Source organism: Equus asinus, chromosome 13, assembly GCF_041296235.1.
Source record: "Equus asinus isolate D_3611 breed Donkey chromosome 13, EquAss-T2T_v2, whole genome shotgun sequence".
Taxonomy (NCBI): domain Eukaryota; kingdom Metazoa; phylum Chordata; class Mammalia; order Perissodactyla; family Equidae; genus Equus; species Equus asinus.
The window spans coordinates 39,981,292-40,006,338 of NC_091802.1; the positions used below are offsets into that span (position 1 = coordinate 39,981,292).

Sequence of the window (25,047 nt, forward strand, 5' to 3'; positions counted from 1 at the left end):
CCCTTGGCACTGCCCAGGCCTCCCAGTTACCACCTTGGGCTTGCCGACTCCCACCGTGGCTTGGCCCTGGGGAAGGGGTGCCAGAGGAAGCTTAGGAATGAAGGGGCTGGGGTCTGAAGATTAGGGGAGAGGGAAACACACTCAGGACCCCAAGACCTCTTGGATATTTGGTGGCCTTAATGTCAGTATCTCTGACTCTGACAGGGAGGAGAGGACAGGAGGTAAGAGCCAGGCTGGCCCCATCCCTCCCATTCCCATGGCCCCACTTTCTTCTCTCTTGTTCAGAAATGTGTTCACTTTCCCCATCCAGCGCCTTTGGCCAGTTCCTCCTTATGGGTCACATCTGGGAGCTGCTGGGGGTACCATGTGTCTGCCTTACTCTGGGCTGTTTCCTCCCCTCCAAGGTATTTCTCTCACTCACTCTCTGGGCTGGGTGCCAGGACTCCTGGGTTTCCTGCCTACCTCATGGTGCAGAGCTGCCCTGCAGGCCTCCAGAAAGTCACTAAGCTGGTTTCCTTCCTCCTGTGTGAGGAGGGCCTTCTCCCAGGGCTGGGAGGTATCAGGAATCTCAGGTGGGATAGGGGTGGGTGCACTGTAGCCCCTGGCACCGTAGCACCCTGACTCCTCCCTCCTAGCCTCTGATTCAATTTGGGGGTAACACATTCCCAGCCTGGCAGGCATGGCCTGTTCTTGCCTCCAGCCTTCCATCTTTACATGTGGAAGCCAAGATCTTCTGTTATCCTTTTTAGCTTTTTTCCCATGGTATCGAGGGGTGGCTATCGAAACCCCTATGTCTGCACCCACACATTTTGGGGAACAGGGGATTAGCATAATTGAAGCTGGGGCACTATTTTGTCTTCCCTCCAGCTGGGCCAGGATGAAGGAAACCAGCACAAACTTCCCCACGCCAATTCTCTCTGCCCTCAAAAGACCAGTCAGTGGAGCCAGGCCCTGCCCTCACGGTGCCCACAATGTGGTTGGCACAGATTTGTCAGAAATTGGGAAGGTTTCCCTTTAGACCGCTTGCCTCCTCTCTCCTCCTCTTGCGGGGAAGGGACAGCTCTGTGACTGTAGGCACTTATGGGCAGGCCTCCCCCTAGGGAAGGGGTGTGGGATGCCCCCAAGATGGCCAAGTTGGCACTAGCCCCAGGCTGGAGTGCTGGACATAGTTCTGAGCTGGGAATTTGTGGAGGAGAGCAGGACATGGGCCTCCCTGCCCCCCTCATTTCCTGCTCTTTGGGCAGCTGTGGGCGAGAAAGGCTGCAGGGACTATTTTTAGTTGGTCTGTCCCCTGGCAGAAGGGACGTGCAGAAAAGCACGGGCAGGCAGAGGGGCTGGCCAAGGTGAGGGTAAGCAAGCAGGCAGGGTGTCTTGGGGACCCCTCAGGGCTCTGTCTGTCCAAGTGGACTTAGAACCACAAAGGGCTTGAGAAGTCACATAGACAATCCCTCTTCCTTACAGAGAGGGAAACTAAGGCCTAAAGAGGGGATGTGACTGGCCCTAAGGACTCAGCCAGTTGTTAGCTGCATTGGAATCCCCACCTAGGCCCTTTGCACCCTTCTTTCTCGTCAAGCTCCCTCACCACACATGATTGTGCGTCCCTCCCCAAGGGCAGCAAGGAGGACCTCAGCCAGGCACGTCTGGTCGGTTTTCCTCTCTGCTTGTTTGTGCGGAGTCTCCGGTAAACCCCAGCTTGGTGTGTTTATAAGTCTCCACTGTATGGAGAGAGCCTGTGTCCAGGCTGGAGGGAGGTGAGGGTTGGGGTTTGTTTAGGTGGCCTGTGGCCACTGGTGTGAATCGAGGTGCTGGGCGGCTTCCAACAGGCTCACAGGCTGGCGAGTAGTGAGGCTTGGAGACAACTTAGAGAAGGGGCATCCGGTCTAACTCCATTTTAGAGATGCACAGATTTGCCCACAGACCCAGAATGAGTTAGGGACAGACTGAGGACTAAGGTTTGCAGACTCTCCAGAGCCCTTTGTGAGCCCCCATCCTGCCATGTGTAGGTCCTCGTGGTTGTGTGCCAATCTCCTCAACAAAGGAAGGGTGCAGGGCTGAAAAGTAGGGAGATTACTACGGGCTTCTAATAACAAGTCAGAAATGAGTTTTCCTCTGATGCCTTGATTGAGGTGCAGGTGGAGAAATTTTGGTGGAGAATTGTGGTCCCTCTGAATTTGGTCTCCTGTCTCAGCCTCATCCCCAGGGCCACCGTGTTGCACAGCTGCAGGAGGAGCCATTGCATAGACTCTAATGTGAATGGCGCCCCCTGGAGTTGTTCAGGGCCCTGCCTGTGTAGCCAAATGTGGTGCTTCTGTCCCCTACCTTCTTTCTTCAAATCAGCTTCAGATCCAGCTGGAAGGAGGTGTTCCAGAGGAGCCTTAATCCAACACCTACTCCTTGACCCTGCCTCCTGCTACTCAATATCTATTCCTCTGCTGCCCACCCCCTGCCCACCAAGCTGGTCTCAGTGGGCCACAAATTGTGGCGCAGGAGTCCCTCCCTCCCCCCCCACTCAGTTTCTCTGTCTCTGGGGGGCTGATTTATCATGTCCCCCCCTCCATCAGACCTGCTGCAGTGTGTGAGAAATCAATAGTGCAAATGGATTGAGGTTGTTCAGCCTGTGGACTCCCCTTGGGCCCTATCAACTCTCCTGGGACTTGGGGAGTTATTCAGTCCCCTTACAGCTCCAACATACACGGAGATAGACACACTTAGTGGTTGTAGCCAGAGCACTGAGAACTGGAATTATTCTTTCTGTCCATCTCTGTCTCGATCTCTCTCATTCTCTCTCCCCCTCATATACCGGGCTGGTCTTAGCATGACAAATACTCTTAAACATTTATTTCCTAGCTTGGGTGGAGTGGTGGTGGAGGGGCATAAAGGGCAGGAGGCTGCCAGCCAGAGGTGGGAGGAAAGCAGGTAAGGGAGACTGTGCCCAAGGAGGAGGACTAGCTGGGGAAGGGATTGGGTGACGGCCCACCCCATCGGCCTCTGGTAACTCAATCCCTGTACCCCACCCTCCCGATTCCTCTCCTGCTCAACAACTTCAGCAGCTGCTGGCAGAAGTGTGTATGAGTGTGTGTGTGTGTGTGTGTATGTGGGGGGGTGGTGAGAGGGGCTGTGGGGGCAGGAGGTGCTGCCAGGACATGTTAAAGGAGACTCACAGCCTGGGTACAACTTGGGTGGCAGGAGGAGGTGGGGCTGGTGGGAGAGTGGGTGGTGAGTGACAGGCAGGGGGCAGGCTGCAAGGGAGCAGGGCAGCCCAGGGGTCTCACAAAACTTGTCTGCACTGGAGCAGCGCCTGGTGTGGTGGGAGTGGGCAGTGGTGAGGGGGCAGGGGCAGATACAACCATGGCTCACCCCAGGATGCCTGTTCTTCACCAGGGGGTGTATGTAACTATGGAGGGCACAGCCTGCCCCTGTCCCCAATCCCTGGGGTGTGCCTGCTGGGCATCACAGTCTCGGTGACTAAGTCACTTCTGTCCTGGGGCTGGCAAAGTGCCAGGCTCAGCTCTTCTCGGTAGGTGAGTCACTGCCCTGGCATCTCCCCCGGATGCAGCTGAGTCACCCGGCTGTGCCTGCTGGGCAGGTGGGCATCATGCTTAGGGTAGGGTTGGGGGATATGTGTGTAGCCCACAGTACCTTCTCTGATCTTTCTCTGGCATGTGTTGGCCCCACCCATAAACCTGCAGAGCCAGGCAAGGATGGTGTTTCGCTCAATTGCTCTGTTAGGGGGTGAAGGAAGAGGCAGCAGGGTACTGTGTAGAAATATGTTTGATTCCGAGTAAACGGGGGGAGGCGTTGTTGAGGAGCCTGTGGGTTTGAGTCTTAGCTCTGCCACTGACAAGCTGTATGACCTTGGGCAAGGAAATTTCCTTTTTGAGCCTCAGCTTCCTCATCTATGCAATGGACATAGGAGCCCTGCCCCAGATTACCCTTCCGTACTTTGAGAGTCAAATGGGGGTGGGGCCATGAGGGTGCTTGTGGGAGGAGCTCCTTTGGGGATGAGCTGGGAGGCTGTGGAGAAGAGAAGTCAGTTGGGGCTGGTTCTGTTCCAGCAGACATCTCCCACCCCACCCACATCCAGGTGGTCTTGGAGGGGCAATGCTTCCCATCCTTTCTTCAGATTACCAATGATGCTGTTCTTCAGGAGTTCCTGGCAGGCTGAGAGGGAGGCTTTGTTTTGCTGGAAGTGTGGGCCCTCCTGGGGTGTCTCAGAGCTATTTTGTATCTCCTTTGACTGCTGGGGGCTGTCACTGGCAATGCACCTGTCAGGGTTCTCTTGGTTTTCATCTTGTTTGGAGAGGGATCACTGTCTTGGGAAACCAGCAGCTCAGGCTCCTCCCCAAGCACATCTACTTCTGTGTGCAGGAGGGGAAGGGTAAGCCCCAAGAAGTGTCTTTCCTAAAGAGTGAGGAGCCCCTGGGCCTGTGGCTTTTCCCCCTCCGCTAGTCCTCTGCTGCTTCCTGCACTCTTCTCAACCTCCTGCACGAGGGTCCTTGGAGGATGGGGGATGGGAGCCCTGTTGCAGGCCCAGCACAGCTGCAGTTCAGCTGCTGCTGCAGATTGAAGACTCCTAGCCTCCCACCTGGGGACCTCTCCTGCCTCCTGGAGTCAAGCCTGGGTAGGGCTAGACATTGGACATGCAGTACTGGGTGCCCTTGGCAGGGAGGGAGTACCCTAAAGGTGTGCAGGCTGTGTACTTATACACATGGGTGCCAGTCTTGTATGCATGAGTGACTGACCCCCTGTGGGGAGCAGGTTTGTGGGTGCATGAATTTCTTCCCTCATCTGCACATGGGCCTACTGCTGTGTCTGTTTAGGAGTGTGCCCCACCCTCTGCTTCATGCCCTTGTGCTAGCACAGATGCCTGTCTTGTATGTGCTTGTTCCATGTGCCCATGGATGTGCATACATCCTGGGCGTGCATGTGGGGGCATACACATGTGTGCTCTGAATGTGCACATGGCTATGCATGTATGGGTTTTCTGGGAGTGCATTTGCATACCTGACTCTCAATGTGCACGAGTGTATCTGACCCCACGTGCTGGCAGGTGTATGTGAAGGCCACCCTTGGTGGGAGGAAGCGTACCTACGTTTATGCACACTTGCATTTTTGTGTCCATGATCCTTCCCCTCTGGCCTCAGCTGGAAGGAAGACTGGTAGAATCTAGGCCAGGAGAAGCCTATGCAGGCTGGGGGTGGCTGGTGCTGGGTCCCATCTCAGGCTGGTCCCTCCCTAGGGCGCCGTCCCCAGCTGCTGCCTAGGCTCAAGCTGGAAGGCCTTTGGGGTGGGGGTGCTGGAGGGGAAGGGGTTAAGCGTCGGCGTCCACATCTGGGAGCCATTGGCGCATTCCTGCCCGCTGAGCGCATGTTTGCGGATGGATCTGGACGGGACGGGGCGGGAGGGGCTGGGCGGGCGGTTCGCACCGGCAGACGGAAATCCAGACGGGAGCGGGAGACAGCCCAGCCCAGGAGGCGGGAAGGGGCCTGGGTAACCGCTGCTTGGCGCTGCCCAGGCACCTTTCCCCTGCGCCTGACCTCAGGGCAGAGCGTCCCCACCGGGCCTGTCCTACCATACCAAGGCTAGGGGGCTAAAGCTGGAGAGAGACAATCAGATACCTCAATTCTAGACCCGGCTTTGTAACCACTGCGACCGTGGACAAAACCCAGTGTCCGCTCCCGGTCTGTGTACACTCCTCGTCTCTGGTTCCTCGTCTGTAAAGCGGGGTCGTCGGACCGGTGGGTTTGAGAGCTCTGCCAGCCGGATCAAGCTGAGTCTCCTCACTGGGATGGAGGCCTGGGAGTGTGGCACTTCCCTTTCCAGTGGGAAGTCCTGTGGGGGCACTTGTGGCCACTTCTCTGACGGGAACGGGGAGGGGAGGTTGTTCTTTAGTGATTCCGCTTTCGCCCCACCCCCACTCCAGTAGACTGCTGGAGGTGGGGGCACGATCCTCCCAAACGGAGCAGCAGGCTGGGGGGCTTGGAGAGGGGCTCGTGACTGTGTTGGGGATTGGGGTCTCTGCAGATGGAGAGTGATTCAGATCTGCCCCACTGGAACAAGAACGCAAGCTTTCCAGGCTCCTCCAGCCTGGGCCAGGAGGGAGAAGCTTGAGTCTGAGAGTCCTCTAGCATGGAGGGGTGCTCCTGGGCGCCCCCTACTTGGCTCTTGGAAGATCCAAGAGCCGCTGCCCTTTTGGTGGAAGGGTGCTTGTGGGGCGCTGAAGGGTTTGGTTGGGCCAGAGTTCTTGTGACCCAGTCGAGATGGAGAGGTGTTTGGGGGAAGAGGAGAGGAGGTGTACTTGCGGGAGGTCTACTCTTGCCCTCCTCTTTTGCAGATAAGAAAATTAAGATTGAGAAAAAGGAAGCGACTTATTCAAGGTCACACAGCTCTCGGCTCCAACCGGTCCCTGGAGCAAGATTATAATTATGGGAATCAGGGGCTTGACAGCTAGGGCCGTCCGTAGTCACCGTGTTCACTTCCATACTATGCCGCCGCCTCTCTTGGTTTAGGTGTGAGGGCTGTGTGTGTGATCCATGCCCCCGTGAGTGTGGGTGTGTGTGGTTGGGGGGAAGGGAGTGTGATGCCACACACTGCAGTCCTTTCTTCACCGAGCCCTCTTGCCATTCTTTCCGCATATCTTCACCCGCTCCTGGCTCTGAATCTCTTCTTTTGGGGCAGAGGGAGGGATTCTCCTAGATTCCCACGGTCCTGCCTTCCGTTAGGCGCGGCACCTTTAAGACTCGCCCTTCCCTGGGTCTATAAGGGCGGGGGGGCGGGGGGCGTGATCCTGTGGGCCCGCCCCTGGATGGTGATTGGTTGTTGGGCGGACGGAGGCGGGCCTGAGGGAGAGGGCCTCCCCACTGCTCGGTACCCTCCGCCCCCCTAGTCTGGGGCTCCGGGTAAAGTTTCAGCCTCCGCACGTGACTCGCCATGGCCGCTGCCTTCGCCCCGCGCCCCTGAGCCGCGGCCCCCCGGACTGCTCCTCTCCCGGGACCCCGCACCTCTGACGGCGAGCGCAGAGGTTAGGCGCAGGGTTAGGGCAGACGCCGTGCCCGCGGGCGCCCCGGACGGATTGCGTCCCCCCACTTCGAGGTAACCTCTCTCCCGGGGATTTTGGAGACCCCCCTGGCTCCCGCAGGCAACGGAGCCCCGTGGCCTGCTGTTGAGGGGAGCGGCGGGCGGGGACCAGGTGCCAGACGGGTTCCGACGGGAACCTGGGGATTCCTGGGCTTCCCAATCCGCCGCCGCCGTGCCCAGGGTGGGGGTGCCCCGTCTATGTGTCTGTCTGCTCCCGTGTCTTCGCGCGCAGCCGTGAGGCGTCTGGGGCGGTCTGCCGCGCGTGTCCCCGGTGCCCGAGCTGTAGCAGAACCGCCGCTGGGAACCCCTGTTCTCTGTCTTTTCTCTTCAAAACCAAGCAAAACAAAAAGACTTTCAAACCTGTTTGGGGAGAGATCGGATGCCCAACGGACTAGCCCCCTCCTTCTTTCTCTCCTGTTATCTGAGACGCCCTGTGGTTTGGGGAGAATCAGCCCGCGGGCCCACCCCCATCAGAGGCAGTCGGCTGGGGGGCGGGGCCCGCTCAGCTGGTGTCCCCCGTGGAGTGAGGGGAGCCGTCAGAATTGGGTGCGGGAGCCAGTGCAGTAGGGGGAGGGATGTCTCTGGGTTTGGTGCTACCATGGGGTTGTGGAAGGTTTTTGGGCTGAGGGGAGGACGGAATAGACTGGTCGTCGTCTTTGCTCTGATGAGGGTATCTAGGACCTGGTGCCACCCACGAGGCGCAAAAGCTGCTAGCCAGATGTGTATGTTCAGGGGAGTGTTGGATAATTGGCTTGGCTATGTCCCCTCTCTGGGCACTGCCCTATTGTCAGGCTGCTCCATGGGAAGGGGGATAGGCCCCCAGTGTACTAGGCTGGGGATGAGGACCAACTCCTGTGGAGATCAAACAAGAAAAGCCTCCAACCTTAGAGGCTTCTCCATGATCCATCCTGTCTTGGATAGGATGCCCAATGTGCTGGCATGGACGAGTACCCTTGGCCCCTGCCTGGTGCAGGCTCCCTCTTCAGTAACCAGATTGTCCTTTGCCTGCTGGCTGTCTGCACATGTGTGTGTGTACACGTTCAGAGGGACTTGCTCCCTAGAACACTCCCCCACCTCCCCACCCCGTGCGGCTTGCCCCCAACCCTCACTTCTGCTGCTGACCACCATCCCTCCTCCAGTTTCCTGGTTAGGAGATTCAGAGATGTCTCTTGTCCTCTTCCCTGGCTGCAGTCATCATAGGGCAGGGTTGTTCTGGAGAAGTGGTTCAGTAAGGATATCAGGTCCTGCTAGGAAACTGGGGCTCAAGCCCCAAACTCTCCACCAGGGCCTTGTGCTTGATGGGGCAGCTGGGCCAGGGAAGCCCCAGGTTGGAGTAGGGTGGCTTGGAGGCTTGGGGTTTCCCCTGTGAGGGGGGAGGTGGGGATGAGTCTGGAGGAAGGAACAAGAGAAAGAGTATTTGGAGCTGGAGGAAGAAGGAGGGTGGTTGCGGAGTCAGGGAGTTTGTGGCTGTGAAGGGTGTTGGTGTATTGGGAGGGGCTAGGACATCACTTCTGCCTGGGAGTCTGGACCATGTCCATCTTGGGACAGAGCCGTCACTAGGGTCAGACTCAAATAGGCCCTTGGGAGCTGAGGATGTTGGATTTGGAAGGACTTTGAGGGTGTGAGTGAGTGTGGATGAGGTGGTCGCTGTCGGGGTTTCCCCATCAGACTGGTGAGGGCAGTGCACAAGCAGTGGCAGATCTGAGAAGACTCTGGGCTTGGAATAGCTTAATCCTGCCCACCCCCTATAGCCTCTAAATCTCTGTCCCTTCAGTCTGACCTTAAATGCCCCTGCTTCCACTCTGGGACACCTCTCTGATCCCCCTCCTACTCCCAACCATGTGGCAGCCTGGCAGGAAGCTAGCTGTGGGCAGCCCCATCTTGATCACCCCCGTGCCTCCCCCGCTGGGCACAGTCACCCACTTGTGCCATGACGTGGTTCCTGCCACCCTGTCTAGTGTGGGGGAGAGGACGTTGTCTGAGTAGCCCTTCAGGTCCATTTTGGGGGTATTGACCCAGACCCCAGTTAATTAGCACCCCTTCCCTTAAATCATTTGGTCTTGGAAGCTGGCTCTGCCCTCTGAGACCTTTCCCGCCTGCTCAGACTCTAGAGTCTTAGGTGGAGTCATCCTTAGAACTGTGTGACATGAGGGTGAGGCCTGCCCCAAAATGTAAACCTCAATGCCCGGTTCCCTGTCCTCTGGGCGGCATGGGCAGGGCAGGGCAGGACTTACTCTGGGCTGGACGGCTGAGTGTGTTTGGGCCTCTGTGGGGTCTATTTAGGAGCACTGTCTTGGATCTGGGGTGATGGGCATCTGGGGAAGGTAATCCTATCCCTGTGACAAATAAACGGGGTACTCCCCACTTGCCCAGCACCTCCCACCCCCGTCCCTTTCTGGTGGTGGTGGTTTTGGGAGTGTGGGAAGCTGTCAGGGCCCTTGGCAAGATGACGAGGGTTGTCTGGACTTACTGGGTTTTGGGAAAGGAGTGTGGCAACTGATACCCCCAGCTCCCAGGGCTTTGGCTGCACGTCTTCTCTGACGCCTGCTGTCTTTCCTCCCTCTGTTCCCGTCCTCACCCTCTGGCTGCTGTCTGGAGCCCACCCGGTTTGTAGGGGGATGCAGGGTGGGGGTGAGGGCCAGGATCTCTGTGTGTGTTCAGGGAGTGTTCTGGGGATTGGCAGGATTGGCTGAGGGTGTCTGGGCGGGCATGCGGGGACCAGGCCCAGAGTGTGAGAATGTGTCAGCGTCGGTGTGTCTGTCCCCAGTCTGGCTCGGGTGTGGGTGTCTCTTGCTTCGTCTGGATTTTGCCTCCCGCTCCAGTCCCCGCCCCCCACCAGCTGGGACCGCCCGCTTGCTCTCCCTCTCTCTCCGCAACTGGAGCCTCCCTTGCCTGTTCCTGGAATTTGGAGAGGAGGAGGAGGAAGAGGCAGGCAGACAGACCTCCCACACTCTAGCCCTCCCGCCTGGCATCATGGGGAAATGAAATAGGTGCAGTGGAACTAAGGTTTCCCTGCCTTCCCCAGACCCTCCAATACACATTGTAGTGTCCAGGGGGCCAGGTCTTACACCCCCCCACCCCCCACCTGGCTTCGATGCCTCCTCCTCCAACCCAGCATCGTGTCCACCAGGGCCCCTGCTGGGACCTCCAGGCACCACTCTCAGCCTGGGGAGTGGGTGGGGGATTAGACTGCTGCCAGCCTGGCCAGCACCTGTTGCCAGCCCCCAGCCCTGTAACTGGAGCTGGCCTGGGAGGGGGCTGCAAAATGACAGGTGGAATTTCTGCAACCAGGCAACCCCCTCACCCACTGGATATGCCTTTCTCTTCCTTCTGCGAAACAAGGAAAGCCTGCCCCCCTCCAACTGTCAACCTGATCTCATGGATGATGCCCCTGTCCTGCCTCTGGGGGTAGAGGCGAGGAGATGATGGGCAAGGGGATGAATTTATTGCTCTTTGCCCAGTGACCCCCCCCAACCCCCATCACTGGTTGCAGAGCTGGGCTGCCCTTGTTCAAGTTTTCTGAGCTCTGCTGCTCTGGCAGGGCTGGGGGACGTGGGGGTGTGTGGCTGGGGGTGGTTCTCTGTTAATGTTTTAATTGCATAAAAACTGGGAGCTCAGCTCCGGGCCAGTGGGGAGTCTGGGTCTGGCTGGCCGCCCGGTTTGGGCTAAATATAGTCTGGGACATCTGCAGAGAAGGGGAGGGGGATGGAGGGAGGTTCCATTCCCCCCACCTCCAGCCAAGGTGCCCTCATCTAGGCGGGCACCTTGGAGCAGGGAGGGGGATTCCTCTGCATAAAAGGCGGGGGAGAGGCAGCGGAGGCTGTGCACAGTTGCGACCTCGCCTGCCTGGAGGCGGTAGACGCCTGAGATGAACCCGGAGGCTCAAGACAGGGCTGGAGTGGGGCACGCCAGGGCTGGATCCAATGGCTCTGCTCCCCTCCCCCCACGGCTGTCCGAGGTCAGGCAGTCTCGGTGTGTCACTGCGCCTGGTGGTGTGTCACCGTGACCCACTCGCTGTGTGCCTGTGTGTACACACCTACCTTGGAGTGGCTCCCTCGGGCCCCTACCCCAGAGCTTCTGTCCCCTGGGTCCTACCGCAGGTCCCCAGCCCTCCTTCCTTCAGTCCCTCACCCCCAGTGAAACCTTCAGCCCAGGAATCGAGACTTGAGAAGGGGAAGCTGCGGTGGGGAGTTCTCTGATCTCCAGTCACGGCAGGAAGTGGAGGGGAGGGTGACCAACGAGGAGACTGTGAGTGGCAGGCAGGGAGGGAGGGTTGTCAACCCTGCCACCAACTGTGCACACTGCGCTGGGGAGTGGCCACCCTCCCAGCCCCCCTTCCCTCCAGCTCAAAGTGAGGGAAACTTAGGGGGACAGCTGATTCCCCAGGGGCTGCTAACAATCTTCATCACCCCCCCAACGCTGAAAAAAATGTCTTCCTGTCACGTGGCTGTCACTTCCTGTCCCACTGTGGTTCCCGGGATGTTTGTTGTTGGTTGCCTTGGAGATAGCCACCGTGGGCACTACCCTGGTTCTTGTGGGGAGGGAGCTGCTCCTCCCCCCAGGCCCACAGTTGGGGGGGGTCTTGGGGGGCCTGTCTAGGGGGCCGTTTCAGGCTGAGTGTGTGTGGTCTCCGATGCCCCAGATCCCCCAGGGCCCCCCAGACTTCTGTCTGTGGGAAGGAGTCACAGCCACCTACGCAGACCCAGCATTGGGGAGACTGTGACCGCGTCTGGCTGTGCTTGACTGTGGCCGACTGTGTGAGTCTGATTGATTGTGCAGACCCTGTCCCCTCTGGCCTGGGTCCTGCTGCCTCGTGAAGATGCCGGTGCCTGGAACCTCTGCTCTCTAGTTCCTTTTACTTTTTGAGCCTTCTCCCATCCTGTGTTCTCATGGAAACTACCTTTCCCAGGGCATTTCTGTGGCTTCTTGGGATCCAGGCTGGAGTAGGGAGGGGCTTGGGACAGGATCCCCAGTTGTGTATGTTTTTGGGGGTGGGAGGGTCGTGGTCTGCAGAGTGTCCTTTCCCATACACACACAGCCTGCAGCAGCTTCTCCTTGATCCCGCAGGCCTGTACTTTAAGGGGCAGGCCATAGGACTTTGTGACCCATTTTGCCCACCCCCTTGTGGGCTTCCCTGTTCAGCTGAGGATGGAGAGGGGAAGAGATTGCCCCTAGTTCTAGCCCCAACTGAATAGGCGGGTATGGAGTAGGAAATTCCTGGGGGGTCGAGGGATGAGGGAGTATGGGGCAGGGCACAGTCTGACTCAGGCCTGGTCTGGGGTCAGAGCCAAAAGGATATCCTGAGGCAGCAGGGGGGCCATTCCCGGCTTCCCTGCAGCCTGGGTCCCCAGGGAGAGATGCTGGGAGGGGGCTGGTAGCACTGTGACCTGCAGACAGTCTGTCTGCCCTAGGATTTAGAATCTGGCAGTCTCAGGGTTGGGGCAGAGCTGAGGGGATGGGGGGATTGCTGTAGACACACACACACACACACACATACACACACACACACACACACACACTCGCTTGCTCTGTGCTCTGACCCCCCCATTGTGAGGGACTTGTGCTTCCTGCACTGCATGGGGGAGGGGGAGACAGTGGTGAGGGGGCAGCTGCCAAGGTGAGGGTGGGGAAAGCCCCGTGCCAGGCTGGGTATGAGGACGGTGGTTTCCAGGCTGGGGGGTCCCCTTTTGTCTGTGCCCCTTTGGTCCCCCACAAGGACAGAGCTGCCTTTGTATGGTCCACACACTCCTGTGGTCTGGCTGTGGCCTGGGCAGGCTCATCTCTTCCTCTTCCTGTTTTCTTCCTTCCCCGTGGGTTGCTCCCTCTCCTTGCGGCCTGGGCTGCCCCCTGCCCTTTCACCTACTCTCTGCTTGAAAGAAGACTGGGTGGGAGGCTTCAGCTCTGGTTCTGGGTGGGCCCCTTAGCCACCCTGGACTTCAGAGGTCCTGAGCATGTTTCCCAGGGGGCTCTGGGTTGCGGTCCTTGGGGGTGCAGGAGTTGGGGGCACTGCCCTGCTTGGCAGAGACCCCTGCTTCCTCCTCCCAGAACCTGGCCTGTCTGGGCTTGGGCTTGTCCAGTTGCCCTTTCTGCCTGGTATTCAGTCACTGCTGAGATTGTGGCACGTGAAGGTCAGGCAGCCCTGCGTAGCTGAAGCAGGACCTTAGGCCAGGTGGGGCACAAGTTCGGGAGACATCAGACCCACTCTTCTGGGACTAGGTGCTGCGCTTGAGACAGTGGGCAGTGGGCAGTGGCAGTATCCAGAGGAAGATGCTCGACTTCAGCCTTCCCCTACCCCCCTGAGGATGTGCTCAGGGCTGACACATGCTTGGGACAGGTTTTTCAAACAAGCCTAGCTCCAGTGAGGCAGGCCTGGGGTCCTCAGGGCTGGTGGGGAAGAGGCACCTCCATCTGTCCCAGCCTTGCCCACGTGATCCTTCTCAGGCCGTCCTGGGGTGGTCCCTTTCAAAGAGAGGTTGGCCTGGCCAGGCTTTCTGCAACCCAGACCCTGGTGAGCAAACGGTAAACTGAGACCAGAGTAGCTGGACTGTGGCCTTGCCGGGGAGGAGCTGGTGAGAACCTTGGCCAGAGGGGCTCCTGGATAAAGGGAAAAAAGGGAGTAGTAGCCATTGCTGCTCCCCAACCGCTGCCTGCAGATCTGAGGAGCGTGGGGGAGGAGAGAGGTTGTGGCTTTGTGTGTGTGTGTGTGTGTGTGTATATGTGTGTGTTTTCCTGGAAAGTTTATAAATAGTTCCAGCCCACTGTTCTGGTTTGAAATCTGCCCTGTCCTGCCTTGCCCTGCTCTGCCAGCTCCTAGCAGGGGTAGGGGGTCCAAAGGGGCCAGGTCTCTGTTTCTGCCAGGGCTGGAGTCCCCATCCCCACCCCCACCACCCCCCAAGTTGAGCTTGAGCTTTGAGTGTTATTTGCATATGATTCATTGACTGTCTAGAATGCTTAGGAAACCCCCTGTCTCCCCTTCTTTTAAGCTCCCCAATCCCTGTCCCCTCCTCTCAGCCCCCCTGGGACCACCTGACTTTTCTACCTTGGGAGCCATTGTTTTGGGAGAGCCTGAGGAGTAGAGAGGAGAAAGTAGATGAAGAAGGGGGACTGGGCCAGCTGGGTTTGGGGACCCCTGACTCCTCTCCCCTGAGAATAGGGGAAGAAATGGTCTATTTCTCTTCCCCTCCCCAAATCCAAAGGTTTCCCTTTTTTGGTTTGTGACATGAAAGAAGGGAATTTGGGAAAGGATTGTGGTCGGGCCTCTACCCACACCCCAAATACCCCTCTGCCCACATCCCTCTCTTCAGTCTGGGGGGAAGCAGACCCTGGAAAATGGGTAATTCTCCTGCCCAGCCCTGTCAACAGATGCTAGCCTTGGTTGGGGAACGGGAAGGGAGAGCAGACACACTGCCCAGGGAGGCACTCAGGTGGTGCTCAGAGGTATGGGGGAGGGAGGGGACCCAGTTGCCCAGCACCTCCTCTGTGTCAGGCGCTATACTAGGTGCTTTCCAGGACTTTTATCTCTTAAATCACAGAGCCAGTTGTTGAGGTATGCAGTTCACAGGCGAGTAAACAGATGCTTAGAGAGGTTAAGTGACTTGCCTAAGGTCACCCAGAGTGGCAGAGCTGAGATTTGACCCTTCAAACCTCTGGTTCTTTCTACCATCTTTGTGGCTCAGCCAGCTCTTGCATTTGTCTCTAGGCGTGTGACTCTGGGGGATATAACGAATGGGCAGCTGGGGATGTCTGACACTGGGGAAGGGATCCTGGCACCTTTTTGGGGTGAGGGAGGCCCCAGCGGGCAGGGGTGCATGGTTGCTGGCAGACACTCCAGCCCCCAGCCCTCTTTCTGCTGTGCCGAGGCTGGGCTTAGTGTTGTGGAGGTGTGGGCATGTGGTTTTCTCTCCCTCGAGGGAGGGAACCTGTGGGCAGTGGAGGTGGCGGGCATAGGGTGGAGGTTGGATGTGGGTAGTTTGTTTTCCCTTTCTTTGGTGCTGGTTTCGATTCTCTGACGGTATCGTCTCCACCCCTGGGTACAGGGGGCCTGGGCCCAAGCGTCTGCCCAAGTCTCATGGCTACAGAGAGACCTTCTGAGGCAGGGCCTACACTCTTTGGCCCCGCCTCCATCATCCCTACCCTTGCCCATCCCTGTTCCCTGGCCAGCCTGGCTCTTGGCCCATTTCTGTGACCTTTACCCCCTCTCGCAGCTCAAGGCCCTCCCCAGGGAGCTGAGTAACTTTGCACCAAAGTTTGCAGGCTGAGTTAATGAGGCTCTGATGGGGGTGGGGGAGGCCTTCCAGCCTCTCCCTGGGTGTGTATCTGTAGGGGGTTGAAGTATGGTCCGAGATTTCAAACTCCTCTGGGGCAAAGTTGAGGCATTAAGGTGGCTGCAGTTCTCTCTCCTCTGGAGGCAAGGTGGGCTCCAGAGGGTCCAGACTGGCCTGACTGAATCTTCTCCTGATCCCCCAAAAGCTGGGTCAGGGTGCTTGGGGTCTGGAGTGCATGGCTTTCCGGGCTTCAGCCTCCTGGGCCTCACCTTGGGGAGGCAGGCCTCCGTATGGACTTGAATCCACTTCAGTGTTTCTCAGAGGGAGCACCTCTTGGGTGTTTGTGGATCCTATAGTGCGTGTTGAGGGGCCTGCAGGGAGGTGGGTTCAGAGGCCAGCCCGGCTGTGTGAGGGCCAGGGAATGTGCAGTTTGGAGAACTGTGGGCTTGTGATGGTGTCTGTGGGGAGCTGTGTCCTGGGGCCATGCACGCAAGCAAGCCCTGAACCACGCGCTGTGTGGCGGAGCCCAGGTGTGGAGAGATGGTATCTCCAGGTTCCCTCTCCTCACGTGCGTGCCCGCACACACACACAGGCTGGGGCACGCAAGCGTGTTCTTACCCACCCGGACACTTTGCGTAGACCTGTGTCCAGGAGTTTGTGTAAGTGTGTGGTGTGTGTGTGTGTGTGAGGGTCTGATTGTCATGCTGCTGAGGCTCAGCCAACTCCTCCTTCCCTTGCCTAGCTCCCCAGCTTGAGTTCCCATTGTGTGGGGCCCCACAGGGGTGTGGGGGGGCCAGGACGGCAGCTGGCCTGATGGGTGGGGCCCCTGTTCCTCTGACATCAGCCCTCTCAGCCTGGGAGGAGCCTGGGGAGAGAAGGGGGCACCTCGTTCAGAAGTAAGGAGAAAGGCCCTGTGGCTGTCGTAATTAGTAACAGTAAAAATCATGGTCATTAATAAGGTCCAGATTTCCCTCCTGGCAAAGCTGCCCCTCCCTAGCAAGTACCTGTCTCCCACCTCTCCCTCCCTCAGCCTGGCCCAGCTGGGCCCAGAAGTCCTGGCCTCCTCAGAGTGGCCTTGGCAGGAACTCCCCCGTCCCAGGCATTGTCCTCAGCCAAATGCTGGCCATGTGCGCATCCCCTGGACTCCAGGTCTGAGCCTGGAGCCTGGAGCTTGGAACCTAGTCTGGCCTGAGCTTGGGGGAGAAGGGGTTGGAAATGGAGGTAGTTCTTATTTTGGGTCTGTGTTTCTTTTCTTTTCTCTTTCCTTCCTCTCTTCCTTTCTTTCTTCTTCTTTTTTACAGCTTTATTGAGATGTAATTAATATACCATAAAATTCACCCATTAGAATGTACCATTCAATCGTTTTAGTATATTCACAGAGTTGTGCAACTATCACCACAGTCAATTTTAGAAAATTTTCATCACTCCAAAACAAGCCCCCATACCCATCAGCAGTCACTTCCCATTTCCTTCAAACCCACGCCCCAGCCCCTGGTAACCACAATCTACTTTCTGTCTTTATAGATTTGCCTTTTCTGGATGTTTCATATAAATGGAATCATACAATATGTGGTCTTTTAGAACTAGCATAATGTTTTCAAAGTTTATCCATGTTGTAATGTATGTCAGTATTTCATTCCTTTTTATGGCAGAATAATATTCCATTGCTTGGCTAGACAGCATTTTATTTATCCATTCCTCAGTTGATGGACATTTGGGTCCACTTTTTGGCCATTATGAATAATGCTGGTATGAACATCCATGTACAAGTTTTTGTGTAGACGTGTGTTTTCATATCTGTTGGGTAGATACCTAGGAGTGGCATTGCTGGGTTATATGATTACTTTGTATTTAACCTTTTGAGGAACTGCCTGACTATTTTCCAAAGTTGCTATACTATTTTACATTCCCACCAGCAATGTATGAGGGTTCCAGTTTCTCTACATTCTTGCCAACATTTGTTATTATCAGACTTTTTTATTTTTGCTGAGGAAGATTGTGGCTGAGCTAACATCTGTTGCCAATCTTCCTTTTTGCTTGAGGAAGATTGTTGCTGAGCTAACATCTGTGGCAGTGTTCATCTATTTTGTGTGTGGGTTGCCACCACAGCATGACTGACAAGTGGTGTAGGTCCACACCTGGGATCCAAACCCATGAACCCAGGCTGCTGAAGCAGAGCATGCCAAACTCAACCATTAGGCCACAGGGCCAGCCCCCTTATCAGACTTTTTGAATACAGCCATCATAGTGGATGTGAAGTGGTATCTCATTGTGGTTTTGATTGGCTGTGTTTCTTTTTGTCTGTTTCTCTTCTTTTGTTTTTCTTATAGATATATGTGTCATATATATGTGTACAAACATATCCATATATAAATACGTGCATATGTATTTATGTATGTATAAACTCCTATAGCCCAAGTGGACGTGAAGCATCCTCTTGTGGATCTGCTTCTCTTTTTCCGTCTCTTTATTCTTGTTGCTGCCTGTCTGTCTCACTGTGTCGTGGGATCTCCGGGTTCATCTCTGTCTCTCTCTATCCCAGGGTGTTATCTGTTCGTGTCCTCTGGTCCCAGCTGTTCAAACAGGGTGTGGATCTGTGTACCCACCGGTGGGGGTGCACCTGGCCTTTCATCTTCAGCCCACCTCCCACCCCCTCCAGGGATGTGGCTTCTGCAGACAGGGTGTGTGGGTGAACTCTGAGATCAGTCTCCCTCACCCCTTCATTGCCTGTGAGTAGGGGGCTTCCGGCCGGGGCAGTCCCTGCCCTCCTGACACACTGCCTGCCCTCAGCCCATCGTGCTGTTGGGCATTGGAGGTGATACCTAGGAGTCCTTGGTTCCCATTTCCCTATTTGTCTGTAGGTCAATGGGCCTCCTCCCTGGGCCTGTGGGACAAACCCATCTGGGGTGCTGGGGCTTGATTTGGGGGGGAAGTGGTGTGAGAAGGGCCCCCTGGCTTAGGAGTCATTTTTCTGAGAAGTACCAATGCTTTAGGGAAGCAGCTTTTCCTCCCCCCCTCCCCTCAAGCACACATTCTCCGCTCTTGACCTCAGGTAACCCTCACTGGGGGAAGGACGGCCAGCTGCCTGCCTCTGCTGCAGGGATCCTCTGGGGTGGCACCCTGGACCCTTGCCCCTCAGGATTGTGGGTGAGAGACCCTCCATGGCTCTGGCCTCTGTCTCCGTCTCCCTAGCCTGGCTGTGCTATCCTGCTACCCCCAGCAGTGTCTGGGCCCTGCTCCCAGGCTGTCTCTGCCAGCCAGGCATGGTGCCAGCTGTCTGCTCAGCCGGGTGCCACAGGAAAATCTCCGGCCGCCCAGGTTGGGGAGCTCCATGGGGAATGCCTGTGTGCCTGCTCCTCAGTGCCCACTCACCTGTCTTTCTTCTTTCTGCAGCATCACAGGACATGGCCCCCCCAGCCGCCTAGCCGGGGCCCACCTAGGAGAGGCATCCTTTTCGGCGTCCTGAAGGCCAGCTCTGGACCTTCCCAGGAAAGTGCCAGCTCACAGAACTGCTTGACCAAAGGATCAGCTCTTGGGACATCCCCCAACCCACCCGGCCCCCAGCTAGAGTGGGGGCTCCAGAAGGCGGAGATTAGCCTGCTGGCCTTGGACAGCAGCTCCAGGACAGAAGGGGGGGTGGGCTGACCACCCAAACCCCCTCTGGGCCCAGGCCCCATGCTCCGAGGAGGGGCGGCCTGAAGCCCGCCAGAGCCCTCTGCCAGACTGTCTGCTTGCCCTTCTGACTGTGGCTGCTTGGCATGGCCAGCAACAGCAGCTCCTGCCCAACACCTGGGGGAGGGCACCTCAATGGGTACCCGGTGCCCCCCTACGCCTTCTTCTTCCCCCCTATGCTGGGTGGACTCTCCCCGCCAGGCGCTCTGACCACTCTCCAGCACCAGCTTCCAGTTAGCGGCTATAGCACGCCATCCCCAGCCAGTAAGTGGGGTGGTGGGAGGTTTGGTGGGTGGGGGCTGTGGAGGGCGGCAGGCCTCAGGGCTTGGCTTCTGGGCACACCTGTTTCGCTGTAGTGTTGAGGTGTTCTCCAGAAGTGGGGGACCATCATGTGGGGGGCTCAAGGATGAGAGGCCATGGCTTATAGGCGGATCACAGTGGTTGTGTTTGATGTTGGGGGTGGCAGAGGGAGAGATGAAACAGTGCTGTTACACAGTGCCCTCGGGCCCTCTCCTGTGTTCTGTTGTTGAGGGCCTTATAAATAGCTCTAGGGACTGGACACAGAGGTCGGAGGCGGGTAAACAAACCTCTCGACATTTGGTGGAAATGGCAGCTCTACGGAGAGTGGCCCCCCACCTCCAGCCCACCCCCTCCAGTGCGTCTGAGGGAAAGAGCTTGAAGGAGTAGACAGGGGCAGGCCAGCTGGAACCCCCCCTCTTCCTGCCAGCTCCACCCTGGCCATGCTAGGTTGTGCTTCCCTTTGTGGGGAGGGTGAGAAGGAGGGACCCATGGGTAGCCTGGTGGATAGGGCAAGTGTCCCAGGAGGGGGTGCTCAGCCCGGACTCTGGCTGTGGACGCATTCATGCTCTTGGCAGGGCCTGTGTTTTCTGTCTGCCTCCGCCCTCTGCCACAGGGGTCGCCTGTTGGCTGCGCGCGGGGGTCTCAGTACCCTTCCTTGGCTGGCCGAGCCAGGTAGTGGGAGGTGGTGGCGGCTATGGCCAGCTGGCAGAGTCCAGGCCTTGGGCCTGCCAGGCCGCTTACAGTAACTCTGGCCCCCAGGGCCCAGCTGGGCGCCAGGCCAGGGCTGGGGGGAGGAGAGAGCAGAGGCCTGGCCTGGGTGGGAGGGGGTGGAAGCAGCAGAACGGGCTGGCTGGCTGGTCAGCTGCTGACCTGGGAAACGTGTCCCACCTCTCCTAGCGGGCATGGACTGAACACCCTGCCCTGGGCACCCACCGTCCCTCCCATGACCACTGGCAAGCTGCCTGGCACCACTGCCCTGTGCGCCTGGCTCGACTGGGTCAGTGCCCCCTTCTCAGTGTGGGGGCAGTGCACTCTCCCTGGAGCCAGGGAGTCTCTTTGTCCCTGGGGCAGGCCCTGGCTGGGTGCCTCACTGCCCGCACTGGCTGTCTGCCCACCGCCACCACTGCTTCCTGGATCGCCTCCTGTGGCTCCGCGGTGGCCCCCTCCTTCCCAGGCCCCATCAGCCGCTGGGAGCAGGGGCTCTATGTCTGTACTCCTTTAGGCCCCGTCCTTTATGCCCTGGGGCCAGAGGGCAGACAGATACTGCCTCAGTTCCCACTGACACCCCTTCTTACACCTCTACCTTCTGTTCCCACGCCGTCTTCTGTCCTCCTTACATAGGAGTGTGAGGTGGACAGCATAGTGACCTGGGAGTTGGGGAACCCCGATTCTAGTCCAATCTTCCAGGCTGTGCTAGGTGATGGGGGAGGCCAGTCTCTGGGTTCAAGGTTGCTAGGGAATGGGTGGGTGTGTCCGTGCTTCCTAATATCTGTGGAGTGGGTACTGCGTCTACAGGGACTGGGGGTCATATCCTCAGCTTGGGTAACTGGAACATCTGCTTCCTACCAGGGTGGGATTTTTAGGGAGGGAGAAGTCAGAGGCCCGTAACCTGGTGCCTGTGGACAACTTATTCTTGCCCAGGTGATGGGAACGGAGACGTAGAAAATCTGCCCACCTGGGCCTCGACTCATAGAGGTTTGGAGGGGCCTGGCGCCTGTCCTTGCCCTGTCCTGTGCCAGATGAGTGAATACTTTGCCCTCCTCTGAATGTTGCAAGCTTCTTCCTCTTTCTTAGAGGTGGGTGGGGAGGGCTTCCGGGTCCCCCGCTTCCCACCCTGGTAACCTTCTCCCCCTAGGGTGGGGTGCCCACATTTCAGGCAAGTGGAGCCTTCTCTGGCTTTCTCCACCCAGGTTAGGCAATGCCCCTTCCTGCCCCCTCCCTCTGTGAGCCTGTGGGTTTCCCTGCCCCTCCTCCTTCCTAGTAAACAATAACAATTTCTCTTCCTACTCAGACCCCCGGCTTCTGAGCCTCTCCTTGACCTTCCCCTTCTCTGGGACCAGAGGTGTGGCTGCGGCCTGAGGGAGCCAGGTATCTCCCTCCTTCTCGTGCACGGCTGAGGGGCCTGGTGACCCAAGCTCTCAGCTCCGTGTAGTGAAGCATGACAGATCAGAATTCACACTCAGAGATAGAGGCAGCTTCACCTTCCCTGCTCCCTTCGCCTTAGTCTGGTGTTGGGGGTCAGGCAGTTCCCGGAAAAGGTCGACATCGGTGGCCCCCATTCCTGCAGGGAGCAATGATATGCTCTGGTCCTCTGCCACCTTTTTTGTAGGAAACCTCGCTGATAAGGCTCCCTCCTCCCACTTCCCACTTCCCACCAACAAAGGCATTCAGATGGCCCCCCTCACCCTCCCATCTCTGTCTTAAGTTGGAAGGAGGCTGGACTTTGGATATCTTAAGTGTACCTTTCAGAGACCCTGGAACGACAGAAATATTCTCCAGGTCACTGTGGGGAGGGGTGGGTATTTGTCCTGCTATAGTCTCTCAGGGAGCCAGAGTGGGAGGCCCCAGAGATGGTACTGGATCCCCCACCCCCAAACAGGCCCCTGGGGCTTGGTCTCTGAGGACTGCTGTTTACTGTGGAGGGTTGAAATTCTGTGTGCATTGTGGGGAGGGTCAGGGTTGTGTGTGTTTTGGGAGGGGGGGTCAGGGTTGTGTGTGTGTTGGAAAGGGGGTTAATGGCTGGTGTGTATTTGGTGAGAGGGTCAGAGAGTTGAGTGTCTTGGGAGAATCAAATCTGGAGTCAGGGAGGGGGGTGTCAGTTAGTTTGTGTGCTGGAGGGGGCAGTGACTTAGGGCGTAGAGTGTTTAAAGGGAGGGGTTTGGGGAGGGGAGGATCACTGGTCTAGGCTGGAGGGGAAAGTAACCTGCCTTTTTGGTTACTCACCCTGGGAACTCCAAGGGCGGCTGTGGAGTAGGCAGTGTACCTTGGGTTCTGGCTTTGCCACTTACTGCGTGCAGTACCCTCTCTGAGCATATTTCCTCATCGGTAAAGCAGGGATATTACCAGAACCTCCCTCAAAGGGCTGAGATTAGGCAAGACATCAACGTAATGTGCTCAGCTCTGCGACTTGCATGTGATCATCGCTGTGTCACTGCTGCGGAAGTGGCTATTACGACACTGAAGAGGGACCCAGGCCCTTTCTGGGTCAGAGTTGGAAAGAAGGGGATGCTAACATCTGTGGAGTGCCTAATGTGTGCCCGGATCTATTTTACCAATCTTAATCCCTGCAATCCTGGGTGGGGCATTATCCTCATTTACACATGAGGGAACAGCACTGGTGGATGTTAAGTGACTGGGTTAAGTATAAAGCTGGGCTATTTTCCACCATCCAGATAGGCAGCTGTGGGAGGGTCTTGTGGGGAGCACTCCTGGGTGCGAGGAGCCTTGGGAGCTGTCAGTGCCAATGCTGAAACCCCCTTCTCCATGGCTGAGGCCCTGCTTCTCCTTTAGGACCTCCTCCTTGCCCCAGTAGGTGCATAGGGAAGCCACCCCCCCCCCCCCCCCAATTCCCCCTCTTCTCTGTTTTGGATCCTGAAGACTGGAGGGAGAGTGATAAGAGGCCTGGGCCATATCTCCATCCTGTCCTGGAAGCTGGGGAAACAGTCTGTTCACACCCATCCCCACCCCCGAATCTGCCCACTGCTGCCTGGGGAGTTTGCAGAGCTCAGCGGGCACCCTCCCCGCATCTTCAGACAGACACTGTAGGAACAGAGTGTAAAAGCCATAGTTCTTATTCTTACTTTGTTTCAATGTGTGGGGTGGGGGCAGGAAAGTTGGAAGCAATCAGTAGAGGAGCCGGGGATAGGAGCCCCAAAAGACTGGCTCCAGGCTTTTCCTTTCCGTCCACATAATTGCTGTGTGTGGGGAATGGGCCTAGGGTCTGGGAAGCCTGTGGAGACAGAGCTGGGGGTGTGCCTTTCTCTTCTCCTCTGCCACTCCTTCCCCTTGGTAGTCTGTGTCTTCCCTCCCTCCTGCCCACTCCTTCCCTGGACTATAGGAGGGACAGCCTAGGGGAAGGGGGTGCTACTAGCAGTGCCTTTCCTGAGATCTAAAATGCAGAGTCAGCCAGAAGACTTTAGTATGGGGTTTTGATGAAAATGGGGCCCCCTCACCTTTTATCTCATAGCATTGATAATGCACAGTGCCCCTCAGGCAGGATCCCAGGATGGGCTGGGGGAGAGGAAGGAAGGAAGCCTGTCCTCTTAGGTTGGCCAGGACCTGACACATTGTGTCCACCCCATGCCAGGGGCCGTGTGCCCATGGGGATGTGCCAGTGCAGGCCCTGACGACTCTTTAGGGGTTTAGCATCTGTGGAAAGAGGAAGTGTTTCCCTTTTCCAAATTACTTTGGGGCGGTGCCCACACCGCCTTCCTCCTCCTCTCCCTCCATGGAGTCCGGGCACAGCCAGTGGAGCTGGGTCTCCACGGTAGACTGGAGGCCCTCAGCCCTGGCTAGATCAGAAATAGAGGCCTTCCCCTCCCTGTTTTACATCTGGGTTGCCAGGAACCTCAGCCAGCCCTCAGACTAAGGCCCCCCGTGGGCAGAAGTCTTAAAAGGACAGCTCTTCCTGTGTGGCCTTCAGCAGGTCACCCAACCTCTGAGTCTGTTTCCTCTTCTTTAAAGCAAGACTCCTAATCGGTCCCTGGCTGGGCAACTTGCTATGAGGCCACAGTGACCTGCTTGCTGGTGAGGCCCTGGGTGAGCTTCAAGTACTCTGCGAGAGCAGTGATGACCAGGGGCAGGTGGAGTAAGCATTGTCTTGGGGGATGGCCACCTATACTGGGACCTGAAGTCCGTCTGGCTCCAGCCTCCTGATTTCCTGTTGTCCCCTCCAGATGGGGTTAGGGACAGGAGGAAGTCCTGCCTAGCACAAGTGGTGGCCAGTTTGGTTCAGCCCACACCTGCTCAGCACACAGCCCTGGTGGAGCTGTGGGGGATGCAGCAGAGGAGGACAGGGCCTCAGGCCTCCAAACAGTGGCTACCCGAGTCCTCCAACCCCCAGTGGCCGGCTAGAGTCTTCCTTTTTCACTCTTCTCCCACTGCCCCAGGACACTGTTCTGCTCTGACCTGCCTCACAACCTTGCTGTTGCTCAGAGCAGGCATCTCACCCCGACTTGTCCCTTTCTTCAGCTCCGGAAATCCTATCCATCCTTTAAGGAACATCTTAAATGCCATCTCTTCCCAGAAACCTTCACAGATGTTCCCCCTTCCTTGCCACACTCTCCCTCCCTCCTTTGAATGCCTGTGGGTCCTTATTTTTTCTCTTAGACAACATTCATCTTTCCACCACGCAGTGACTTCTCCCCACCTAGTTCCTGCCATGAGCTGTAATCATCTGTAATCCTTCCTGATCACCAGGTCTTTGATGGCAGGGACACCGCAGATCCCTTAGTACCTGGAAGCTGTGAACACAGAGCCTCCCACATAACTGGTACCCAGGGGCTACATCATTTGGCAGGACAGAGACCAGGGCCATGGAAGCAGTCTGCCCTCTTCCCCAGCAGTCTTATGCACTGCCAAGGCCTGTGTCTGTGCCCCAGACCCCAGCCTTCCACCTGCAGCCTAGACCTCACTCAGGGGAGACCTCACTTTGGAGCCCCACAACCACCTGTCCACCAGCTCAGGAAACTTCTCTACTTTGAAGTCTCAGGAACTTTGCTGTTGCACAAGCTAC

The 25,047-nt window shown here is 57.3% G+C and overlaps 1 protein-coding gene across 5 annotated transcripts in view; it reads left to right on the forward strand.

Moving 5' to 3' along the window:
- Positions 1-25,047, forward strand: part of RARA (retinoic acid receptor alpha) — a 44,447-nt gene that overhangs the window by 2,109 nt on the left and 17,291 nt on the right. Inside the window, exons 1-2 of one of the 5 annotated variants that reach the window (XM_070483221.1) lie at positions 5,443-5,738; positions 18,735-19,277. In XM_070483221.1, the coding sequence (XP_070339322.1) occupies positions 19,100-19,277 (178 nt within the window). In that variant the 5' untranslated portion in view covers positions 5,443-5,738; positions 18,735-19,099. Of the gene's footprint in view, positions 1-5,442; positions 5,739-6,883; positions 7,093-11,606; positions 11,835-18,332; positions 18,489-18,734; positions 19,278-25,047 lie in introns of those variants that run through there. The other 4 variants (XM_014833506.3, XM_070483222.1, XM_070483220.1 and 1 more) reach the window with 4 other exon arrangements.